The sequence below is a fragment of the Silene latifolia genome, chromosome 6, assembly GCF_048544455.1.
Source record: "Silene latifolia isolate original U9 population chromosome 6, ASM4854445v1, whole genome shotgun sequence".
In the NCBI taxonomy this organism is placed as follows: Eukaryota; Viridiplantae; Streptophyta; class Magnoliopsida; order Caryophyllales; family Caryophyllaceae; genus Silene; species Silene latifolia.
The window spans coordinates 68,423,324-68,436,303 of record NC_133531.1 but is presented as its reverse complement, the minus strand read 5'-3'; the positions used below and the strand labels follow the sequence as shown (position 1 = coordinate 68,436,303).

The window sequence follows — 12,980 nt, the reverse complement described above, 5'->3', positions numbered from 1 at the left end:
TTTCTTTTAAATTTTTCAAGATTCTCATAAACACTCTCTTATAAAAGGTTGTATAATAAAACAGCTATATAATAGAGAATCACACGTCATCACCAACTTATTGAGTCCGGCTCCTCTTCAGTTCATGAAAAGAACTGGACCTCCAGTACTCCCCGAGTCCCGTACTCCCCTTATCTGAAGCCACGTGGTAGAAGAAAAAATCCAGGGCTAAAATTACTCTTCCCATTATTCCTACTCCGTATTATTTTAGCAGATTTTGATCATCTTCTACCTTATTTCCCCTTTTAATTTTTCAACTTTCAAATCCAAAGCCAACCATCGCTTATCAAATTCTCTTTCATCAAATCATTATCATCTTTTTTATTAAATCTGCTGATTTGGCCTTCTAACTTGGCTTTGAAGAACACAAATAAGGCGGAACTTTAGGGCAATTCCAACATAGCTTAGCTATTGCTTTGGTGATGACGATTACGAGTACGGATTATGAATTGATAGATTATTGCGATGGGAGAGGTAGAAATAAGTGGTGGGTAACGGTGGTTTCTCAGTCTGACGGTTCGAGAAGGCGACGATACGGCAAAGTGACGGTAGGGTAATTTTCATCCGGATCTCAGGGGGTGGGTATTTGTGATAGTGGCCAGATATGGCTATATGGTATAAATGTATAACGTTGGATCACCATTGATGAGGACCGAGGAAGAAGGGATGCTGTATTATTTTTTTTTTTCTTTTTTTGTAATAATGGCAATGTAATATAATATGGGGCATTGGATTGTTAGGAACCAAGCAATGTCGTCTGTACTGGACCCTCCAGTACTGTACTTTAAGGGTACTGGAGAGGATCCCGACACCAACTTCCCTATAATCTCCATAAGAATTCCTACGAAAGTGTCCGCTATGAAGATAAACAACACGTTTTACATATCACACGGGTCGCCCAGGCTTTCTATTGACGACTCGCTCCCGGCCAGGCATTTCTTGAAGGGTTGGAAAAAGCAAGATTATGGGCAAATTCCCAAAGCAATTCTCGTCATTTCTGGTCATTGGGAGACTAATGAACCTACTGTTAGCGCCGTTGATGGATTCTTCGATACCATTTACGATTTCTATGGCTTTCCTGCTCCTATGTACTTCGTATAAGGTAATTTTTTCATTTATTCAAATTGATTCAATATATAATTATGTTGTCGTGGTAGTGAGGGAGTGTATTAGGATATTAAACCATTGATGAGGCGTCAATCATCAAAATTGGATCGTACTTTCTTGCGGAGGGAAATCAAGAATTGATATCCTAATAAATTCGCGCTATTGGTATTGGTTCACAGCTCAAGTATCCGGCTCCAGGTGATCCAGATTTGGCGAAGCGGGTTCAAGAGCTTCTTAGGGGCTCCGGTATTGAGCGAGTGCACATGGACAAGAAACGTGGTCTTGACCATGGTGCGTGGGTGCCGTTGATGCTTATGTACCCGGCGGCTGATATCCCAGTTTGCCAGCTCTCTGTTCAAACACATTTGGATGGCACACACCATTATAATGTTGGCCGGGCGTTGGCACCTCTCAAAGACGAAGGTATCCTGATCATTGGTTCCGGGAGTGCTACACACAACTTGGGAGACCTTCGCAGAGACTCTAATGAAGTTGTTACATGGGCTCAGGAGTTTGATCATTGGCTTGAACAAGCTCTCATTACTGGAAGGTTAACAGGTTATTTACGTTTTTATTTTTGCTTGAGTCTGAGTTATTTATCTTGTAAGTTCTTTATTCTTAATATGCATGTTTAAATTACTGAAATAAACAAACAATAAACTGAAAGCGGAAGCGATAAATTAAGATCGAGAATTAGAACCTCCAGCCATTGCTTATGGATTCCTGAACAGCTTTAAAAACCCGATTTAATAACCCGTCTCCGATGTAAACCCGTCGCCGTAAAACACCGTATGCTTTTCTGACTGATTTCGGTTCCAAACCCTCCTTTCTCACTAATTTAGATGGTGTATAGAATGCTTAAGAGAGAGTAGATTTGGTGACCTTTATCAAATGTTATCACGTTTCTTTTATACTGTTTTTCCCATCAAAAAACAGTTTCTAAGTGACTAAAGAAGTGGGTGGTGGTGGCTGTAGAATAGGAGAGGATCATGGGTTGTTACCTTGATCATGGGTAACTTCCCACATAAAATGGACCACTTAATTATCTGAAAACTGAATTTAATTATTTACTAATTAATTAAATAATAAAATATTTCAGATATTCTAACATTCTCCCACTTGGTCCATTTAAAATAGAAACTTCATGTACGGATCATAGCGACGAATTCTCTTGAGCGAAAATTAATCTTCCATGTATTACGATACACTTAGTCTCTCACCACTCACACTTAACTTAATGAATAAACCATATGTTTACTCTAGGTCAAAACATAATGATATTTCTCAATAAAATAAATAACCAAAGTATGTACGTACATAATCCAAAATGAGAAAATATCCAACTAAATGAAAATTTTCAATACAATAAATAAATGTATCACATTATGGGACCAAGTCCCATATTCACTACATGACCCTTGAAACCTTTAGGTGGCATGCCTTTAGTCAAGGGATCAGCAATCATTAATTCAGTGCTAATGTGTTCTATGATCACGTTCTTTTCCTGAACACGCTCTTTTATGGCCAAATACTTAATGTCGATGTGTTTACTTCGACTTCCACTTCTATTATTCTTAGCCATAAATACCGCAGCTGAATTATCACAATACATTCGAATTGGCCGACTGATAGAGTCAACGACTCTTAGCCCAGATATGAAACCTTTCAGCCATACACCATGTGAGGTAGCCTCAAAATAAGAAACGAACTCGGCCTCCATAGTAGAAGTGGCTGTCAATGTCTGCTTAGTACTCCTCCAGGATATAGCTCCGTCAGCTAGCATAAACACATATCCTGATGTGGATTTTCGTGAATCAATGCAGCCAAAGAAAGTCCGAGTCGGAGTACCCCACCACTTCAAGACTATCGACGCGTCTATACATAAGCATGTAATCTTTAGTACCCTCAAGGTACCTCAACACTTTCTTTGCACCTTTCCAAGTGATCGCGTGCAGGTTACTCGATATCCGCCTAATACTCCAACAAAGATATGCAATGTCGTCCGTGCAGTGGACTTGAGCATACATAATACTACCAACAGCTGAAGCATATGGAACATTTTTCATTTGTTCCCTTTCTAAATCGTTTCTGGGACACTGGTCTAAACTGAATCGGTCACCTTTCACAATAGGTGCTACACTTGGTGAACAATCTTTCATTCTGAACCTTTCAAGCACTTTGTTGATATAGGCCTCCTGAGACAAGCCTAAAATGCCTCGGGATCTATCTCTATGGATCTTAATGCCAATGACATAAGATGCCTCGCCCATATCTTTCATATCAAGGTTATTTGAAAGAAATTGTTTCACCTCATATAGTAACCCCTTATCATTGGTTGCTAGCAAAATGTCATCCACGTATAACACAAGGAAACAAATCTTACTCCCACTGACCTTAAGGTATATGCATTGGTCCATGATATTTTCTTCAAAACCGAATGAGGAAATTACTTCATGGAACTTCTTATACCATTGACGGGAGGCTTGTTTCAAACCGTATATGGATTTATTTAGCTTACAAACCAAAAGCTCACCATCTTTAGAGGAGAATCCTTCAGGTTATTTCATGTAAACCTCTTCCTCTAAATTGCCATTGAGAAATGCCGTTTTCACATCCATTTGATGTAGCTCGAAATCAAAATGAGCTACTAATGCCATGACAACTCGAAGAGAATCTTTCTTTGATACAGGAGAAAATGTCTCCTTGTAGTCGATCCCTTCTCTTTGAGTGAACCCTTTAGCAACGAGTCTTGCTTTATGTCTCTCGATGTTGCCAAGTGAGTCTCTTTTAGTCTTAAAGACCCACTTACATCCAATGGTTTTTACACCACTAGGCAACTCGACGAGATCCCAAACTCGATTAGCCGCCATAGAGTTCATCTCATCTTTCATAGCATCCATCCATAAGTTTGAATCTGTAGAACTTATGGCTTGTGAAAATGACATAGGATCATTATCAGCTCCAACATTGCAATCCGATTCTTGTAGATATACTTCATAGTCGTCAGGAATAGCCGATCTCCTCTCTCGAATAGATCTTCTTAATGGAATTTGTTCAACCTCACGGTGAACTTCTTCCTCATTGTGATCCACCCTATTTTGATCGACATTTTGTGGAATTTCTGTATTTGGTTGTTGAACTTGCGGTCGATCTTCAGGACCGTGATCAATAACCAACCTGTCACTTAAAACAGAGGGTGAAGCTTCATGTTGATCCTTTTCAGGTTCAACTTCTATAGTACTCCCACTGATTAAGTCATTCTCTAGAAATTTTGCATTTCTAGATTCCACAATCCTGGTACTATGAGACGGACAATAGAACCTATAGCCTTTGGACTTTTCGGCATATCCAATGAAATGCCCACTAATAGTCCTTGGGTCTAGTTTCTTTTCTTGTGGGTTGTAAATTCTCACCTCAGACGGACATCCCCAAACGCGTATATGTTGCAAACTCGGTTTCCAACCTTTGAATAACTCAAAAGGCGTCTTTGAGACGGCCTTGGAAGGAACCCGATTTAATATATATGCAGCCGTCTTTAGTGCATCAACCCACAAAAATGAAGGAAGTTTAATATTACTTCTCATACTACGCACCATTTCAATTAATGTCCGATTCCTTCTTTCTGCTACACCATTCTGATCCGGAGAACCGGGCATAGTGTATTGGGCAACAATCCCATGCTCTTGAAGGAATTTAGCAAAAGGACCAGGTGCTTGTCCATCCTCAGTATATCTACCATAGTACTCACCACCTCTATCTGATCTCACAATTTTAATGTGCTTACCACATTGTTTCTCTACTTCATCCTTAAACAATTTAAAGGCATCAAAAGCCTCGTCTTTGGAACGAAGTAAGTAGATGTACATGTATCGTGAATAATCGTCAATAAAGGTAATAAAGTATTTCGGATCATTAGCGTTCATGTCCGGACAACAAATATCCGTGTGTATGATTTCTAATAGGTCAGAACTCCTCTTAGCACCTTTCTTAGATTTGTTAGTTTGCTTTCCCTTAATGCAACTAACACAAGTATCAAAATCGGTAAAGTCTAAAGTACCAAGTACCCCTTCCTTTACCAATCTCTTAACCCTCTCAATGGAGATGTGTCCCAATTTCCGGTGCCATAACATAGAGGACTCCTCATTCATAATACTTCTTTTAAACCAAGATTAACATGCATAGTGTTTTGAGTGGTATCATTTTGTAAATAAAGACGATATAAATTATCAGACAAAGTACCATGACCAATAACTTTAGAATTTCTGCAAATACTGAAACCAGAATTCGAAAAATTAAAGGTAAATCCAAACGGTACAAGCCTTGAAATTGAAATTAAATTCCGAGCAAAATTCAGAACATAAAATGTCTTTTCCAAAACCAAAACAAAACCACTACTCAAAACTAAACTGCATGTCCCTACGGCCTCCACGTTCGAGCCTATCCGGTTTCTGAATAGATAGAGCTTTCACTTGCCACATGGTTTCCGCAGTTTGTCATACCGCAAGGTATTCAAAACATGGATTGTAGTACCAGAGTCAATCCACCAAGTATTATGAATAACATTAACCATATTAGATTCATAACAAACAAACGCATGAAAATTACCTTTCTTTTTAAGCCAAGCCTTGAACTTTATGCAGTCTTTCTTCATATGTCCCTTCTTTTTACAGAAGAAACATGAAGACTCCTTCTTAATGGTCGGCTCAACAGACATCTTACCCTTTCCCTTATCCTTATGGTGACCCTTCTTAGTACTAGATGATTCTTTATTAGTACTAGTAGTTAGGTTCACCTTTTCGCCCTCCTCCAACAACAACCTACCCTCCTCTTGAACACACATGGTCATTAATTCATTAAGAGACCATTTATCCTTATGTGTATTGTAAGAGATCTTAAAGGGGGCATATTGTGCTGGGAGAGAACACAAAATGAAATGTACCAGAAAGAGTCGGATATAGTAACTTCCAATACCTTAAGTTGGGCTGCAATATCCCTCATGCGCATGATGAAATCACGCACTCCATTAGTGGCATTGAGCTTCAAAGAAGTGAATTTCATAATTAAGGTGCTTGCCAAAGCCTTATCAGAAGTTTCGAACTGTTCATCTATTGCTTTAAGAAGGTCTCGAACTTTAGTATGCTGCTCGACGGAACCTCGGATACTAGCACACAGTTTTGTCTTTATGAACATCGTGCAAATATAGTTTGATTTCTCCCACTTTTCACGATGGTCTACTTCATCTGGTGTGCTAGTTTTGTTTATCTCAGCCGGTTCCTCGTGTTGTATAGCATAATCGAAACGCGTGAATCCTAAATGCAATAAAACTCTTTCCTTCCACACCTTAAAATTATCACCGCTTAATTCAGAACGCCTCTATTTTGATATCAAAGGAACTTCCAGGTAAACTTGCTGCAAATTTTAAATATACATGCTTAGTAACCAAAAAATTGAGACTTAACATTATCACAACTTACCAATGTAAATTATGCTTATATGAATCTAGTGACATAAACTTGCCTGTGGGCTAAAGTCTACTCAAATTAGATGCATAAAAATAAACTTTATGATGAAACTATCAAATTATATTCATTTCTCAACTCCTGTGGGTATATTAAGAAACATAATTCAATATAACACCCTAATTAATCACACAAATATAATAAGATTCCTGTGGGTAAGTCTCATCACATTATGTATAATTAATTACAATAAAATGTCTAGTTTCCACATGTGATTTCGAATAAAATTTAATCAATTAGAGATGCTGTGGCTACTCCCTAACTAATAAATTTAAAATCACTTGACATTTAAACCATTAATCTATATACTCAACTTATGTATATATGAGAAATTATATGACCATAATAAAACTTAATTGGTCTTCAACGATAGTTGTCAAAATGCGGAATAATTATCGATGCGCACAAACAAATGGAATAATACGGTACATTAAATAACATATGCAGGGATAAGGAACCCATATATCGATGCAACCAACAATTAAATAAACAAATAAGGTGATATACACTCCACTGAAGCATGCGGCAACCAAGCAACCTCAGCAGCCAACTACACAATTAAAATAATGCATGTCCCTATGTGGTGGGCAATAGAAAAAGCAAACAACAAACACGGACAAGTCAGACTCCACTTAATTAAAATAAAATGCATAAAGCACTTTCTACTTTTCCTACTTTAGCATGAGCCAAACAGACGATTAATAAATGGGCTAACTTCATCCTCTACCTTCGTCTTTCTTCATTAAACCCAGAAAAAACCCAACACAAAATTACCAGATTTTAATGGCCAAAAAACGGAACAGATTTTAATCAACCCACACAACCGAGTATCAATATAAATCCCAGAATCCGACAGAAAACGAGAACATCAAATCATCACATATCAATCGACGGAAAAACCGAAGTCGGAAAATTAACAAGCAAGACAGAGGCGATAAACTCGCTCTGATACCAAATGTAAGTTCTTTATTCTTAATATGCATGTTTAAATTACTGAAATAAACAAACAATAAACTGAAAGCGGAAGCGATAAATTAAGATCGAGAATTAGAACCTCCAGCCATTGCTTATGGATTCCTGAACAGCTTTAAAAACCCGATTTAATAACCCGTCTCCGATGTAAACCCGTCGCCGTAAAACACCGTATGCTTTTCTGACTGATTTCGGTTCCAAACCCTCCTTTCTCACTAATTTAGATGGTGTATAGAATGCTTAAGAGAGAGTAGATTTGGTGACCTTTATCAAATGTTATCACGTTTCTTTTATACTGTTTTTCCCATCAAAAAACAGTTTCTAAGTGACTAAAGAAGTGGGTGGTGGTGGCTGTAGAATAGGAGAGGATCATGGGTTGTTACCTTGATCATGGGTAACTTCCCACATAAAATGGACCACTTAATTATCTGAAAACTGAATTTAATTATTTACTAATTAATTAAATAATAAAATATTTCAGATATTCTAACATATCTCTTATAGAATTTTTTTCTTAAATGGCGTTGTAAACCAAAATATTTACAAAAATGGGGCTCATTCCAAACTATTTACACGGAATGGGTCCACGTCAGCACTTTAATTTTTTTTACAGATGCAATAACTTCTCGCCACTTCAATTAGCGAGTAGTATAATTTTTTTTTATTTCAACAACTCCTCGCCATTTCAGTTAGCGAGAAGTTACAAGTGTATTTCCAAAAACATTCTGCCTACTTCTACTGGTGGCCAATAACCTCTTGCTAAATGATTTAGCGAGTATTTAGCTGAATGTAAACAAAAAAAACAGCTGAAACTTGGTTTAAAACCAACACTCTACCAATACAACTCCAATGCAATATTCATCCAACACTCTCAACTACAAACAAACACATACATACCAAAGCAATGCAACATTCATACAATGAAGTTCTATTTACGCTTGGTGCGGACTGGCGGATGTGGCGCCAATAGAGAAGGTCGAAGTGGGGTGGAAGCATGAGCTGCTCACGGGTCGAGCCATGGCGATAATGGTGGTGTGATTTGAGTGGCTCTGAAATCGGGTTTTGGCCTGGGCTTCGTTTAGGGTACATGGAGATGCACAAAATGTCGGGTTCGGAACCGTTGGTGATGGATGGGTAGCGTAGAAATGGTGGTTGGATGATTTGTGAGTGGTGGTGAATAACAAAACAATCAGGGGCTTCCAATTGCTAGCATGGAGCAAAAATGGTGTTTGATTTGTGGATTACGGAGAGTGAGAGGCTTGGTTTTAATGGAGGAAGCATTAAAACCAAAGGTTGGGTTGACCTTGGTAGAAGAAAAAGACCTTGGTAACTTCTCGCTAAGTGAAATGGCGAGGAGTTGTTGAAATAAAAATAAAATTTACTACTCGCTGATTGAAGTAGCGGGAAATTACTGCATCTGTAAAAAAAATTAAAGTGCTGACGTGGACCCATTTCGTGTAAATAGTTTGAAATGAGCCCCATTTTTGTAAATATTTTGGTTTACAACGCCATTTAAGAAAAAAATTCTCTCTTATAGGTACCAAGATGTGAATGATTTCGAAAAGAAAGCACCTCATGGAAAAAAGGCTCACCCTCAGCCAGATCATTTCTACCCATTACATATCGCCATTGGTGCTGCTGGAGAAAAGGCCAAGGCGGAGCTCATACATCGCAGCTGGGACCTTGGCACCTTATCTTATGCCTCCGACAAGTTCACAGATACCACTATTTAGCTTTCGTCCCACTTCATAGATTATTTGTTGTTCTAACATATGTATAAAAGTTACTTATAAAGACAAGTTTGTAGATGCTTTGTGCAGTACAGAATGTTTACTTATATGATGCATAATTGGATTGTTGAGTGATAGAAAATATAATGAGACCCCTTGAATAGGGAGAGATTTGTATTCACATATTTATAGTATGTACAAGATACAAATACAATGTATAAGGCTAGAATACAAAAGGACTACATAAATGACATACTCTAGAAACTTCATATATACAAAGTGACTACATAAAATGTATACACTAACATTGAGCTTTGGCATGAATTGTGAATAAAAGCTGAAATGCTTGTTAAAGAAAACGGAAACGGAAACGAAAACGGCCATGATAAATCAAGACTGATTGGAGATAGAATTTAAAGAACGAAAAACAATTCGTTTTGATGACAAACTTGTATAAATGATGAAATCAAGTGAAAAAGAGGACACTTAATCTTAATAGAGTTTAATCTGACTAATTGAGGCTAGATTAATGTCATGTTTAGTAAAACTAGCTGAAAAGATATTTAAAACTTAAAAAGTTACCTAAAAACTGAAAAGCTAACTAAATCCTGAGAAAGGTACTTGAAAATTAGGAACAAAATAACGTATAGTTAATATTGCATACTCATATAAATCCAGTTTCCATAGAAACAAAAACAGAAGTTATCCAAAAATTACGTTTGTTTAACATGTCATTTTATGAAAGAACAATAAACAACACGTGCATTCCAAATGGCAATCGAATTAACACACCAGCTAATTTCGCATGCACTTAAATTTCTCTATAAATACAAATCATCGAATTGCCAATTAAAAATCAATAAGCATAGCAGGACATATCGTAATGGGTATTATTTTTCGTCTATACTTTCTAAATTAGTTTTACTTCGTTACTATTTATCTCACGCATCTTCACGTTTATGTTCAATATATAACACTGATTACATCTTATATTAAATTACACTAATTTTATTATGTTATTTGTTTCAGATTCATCGGAAATACAACGTCGTCCAGTTGAAGTTAACATAAAGATTATGTTAAATGATATACTAAAGCAACTTAAAAAAGTTTGCCGCCATCGGAATTTGGTATTCACGCGAATCAAGACGAACAAAGAGCATACGTTCTAATAAAAGGCCTTGGTGCGGCTTCAGAAATGTTAAAAATTATCGGATCACCTTCGAAACTTTTAGGCCCATCTCAGCAGAACTGTGCGAGAAAAGCTATCAAATTTCTGCAGTATTTGTCTAAGTTAGATGTTTTGGATTTTAATTACTATGAACTACAACTGGTTAAGCATAACTACAATACGTTGAGGACTGAATACTACTCAGTCACCGGAGAGGCGCTAGCACCTGAACTTGAACTTCTTTCAATTTCAGATAACGACTGAGAATCTAAAAAATATGGCTGTATCAAATCTATAATGTTAATAAGGTATAAGGGATACAATAATTGTATAATATATCCCATATATGTTTTATGTATGCTTTAGTAAAATAGTAGCACCTGAACTTGAACTTCTTTCAATTTCAGCAGACTACTGAGAATCTAAAAATATCGTTGTATCAAATCCATAATGTTAAGAAGGTATAAGCGATACAATAATTGTACAATGTATCCCATATATGTTTTATGTATGCTTAATTATATATAAATAAAATAAAATTGTTAATATTTTGACCATTTAGTAGCTTAAATAACTACAGTATAAACAACCGCAAAGAAATAACGTTCGATATCGCGTGTTCAACTAGTATGTATAAAAGACAACATTTATCTCTATGGTTCGGTGTTGGTATGAAACGTGTTGTTGCTTGGTTCCCGCTTTGCGGTCGACTTTGAAATGGATTCCTGCTTTGCGGTCGACGGGTTTGTATGATATATTGCAGGTTTTACTGAAACAATGCTACGTGCATTGTGGCCAGCAGCAAATCTGCTGGTTTTTTTAAAAAATGTTGCATTCACATGTGACGGATTAGCCGCCACAAATCCATCATAAACTACTCCATTTGAATAGAGTTTGTGACGGATAGTCAGTCACAAGTGCTCCTTTTGTGTCGCACTGTCCGTCACAAAAAGGAATAATGTCTGACAAGTTTGTGACGACTAATCCGTCACTGTGCTAATTTTGTGACGGACTTTCCGTCACATGTTCTAATTTTGTGACGGCCAAATAACTGTCACGTGGAAGACTATGTGACGGATTATCCGTCACAAATCCGTCCCAACTCAATTTGTGACGGACTTTCCGTCACAAATCCGCTTTTGTGACCATTAACAGTGATGCCAGTTTGTGACGGGCAATCCGTCACAAACCCGCTTTTTGTGACAGGAAGGGCAATATAGTAACGAATTCGTTCGTCACTATCCCGTGTTTACCTAGTAGTGGTAAGATCGAGAGTCTCGGTCCATAGTCTGACTATATGATTGACCGGATTTAGACTCACACTTGTAGAGCCCTTTAATTAGCCCTATGAACTCATGACACTCTAGCGCTCTTAATCATTTGTTTACATCTCCTACTTTCCATATTTGCTTTTGTTTACATTTCATTAGTTTAGCTTAAAATCCAAAACTTAAATAATTAAGATATTGACACATATTGAGATAGATAGACTTACAACCCAAAACACACCGTCTCGTAGATAGGCCTCGACCTACCACTAGCTAGTTGTTTGTTGAGAATATAAATGTTGTTTGATTGAGTGAACAATGACCCGCTCATCAACTAGTCGCTCAGGGGAAAGCGACTTTGGTCCAAACTAGCTTCGGACCTGACGCAAACTCATTTTGGGTAATTACTTTGAAACAACACTCATTTTATGCACACGGTACCCGTGATGTAACACCCCCTACTTACCCGGCCAAGGTAATTGGGAGATGTTACCTTGTCGGTTTCCCGAGGTAGTGAAATCGGAGTCGCAATTGAAAAACAATTAACATAAATAAGTATTCAGTGGATTACATATGCATAAGTGAAATAAATGAAATGAATAATACAACTCATGACTACTAAACTAATCTAATCAACTATGCTTGACTCGAATGTCATCACGGCTCGTCCCGTCTCCCGCATGCTACCAAAGCTAACCTGTAAACAACTGCTCCCCATCTGATCGGAAATATCATATGGATCGACAGAAATAGGTGACATTTACACAGATAGACAACCGTCAGTTTCAATACACAACATGTAACACGACTCGATAAGTGCAGACACGACATAATCAAATGAATGAGACCCGACTATGCAATCACCATACCGGTACCGGGACACGCCTAGACGTACCCACAACCACCGGTGCCAGGGACACGCCCACGACACCACATCTCACACAAAGGTACCGGGACACGCCAAGACGTACCGGGTTCGAAAGCCAACCGGATCTCTTGCCAGACGTCGTGCCTTAACCACACGAGTCCCTCCGTGACTCAAGTCATTAATGTGCATATCTCCCTTGGAGTGGGAAGCTCCAAGGGGCGACCTGAGCGTAAGACGGTTTCCCAACCGTCTTACGTCTCCTCAAGAATCAAGTACCACCACCAAAGACCTCCAACCCAACACAAA

At 37.8% G+C, this 12,980-nt stretch overlaps 1 protein-coding gene across 1 annotated transcript; it reads left to right on the top strand.

Annotated features, from left to right (window-relative positions):
• The first annotated feature begins 215 nt into the window (after window positions 1–215).
• On the top strand, window positions 216–9,548 carry LOC141586854 (4,5-DOPA dioxygenase extradiol-like). The gene is made up of 3 exons (XM_074408251.1): window positions 216–1,134; window positions 1,326–1,696; window positions 9,175–9,548. Exons 1-3 carry the CDS (start codon window positions 760–762, stop codon window positions 9,368–9,370), a joined length of 942 nt encoding a protein of 313 aa, XP_074264352.1. The 5' UTR covers window positions 216–759; the 3' UTR covers window positions 9,371–9,548.
• The last annotated feature ends 3,432 nt before the right edge of the window (window positions 9,549–12,980 follow it).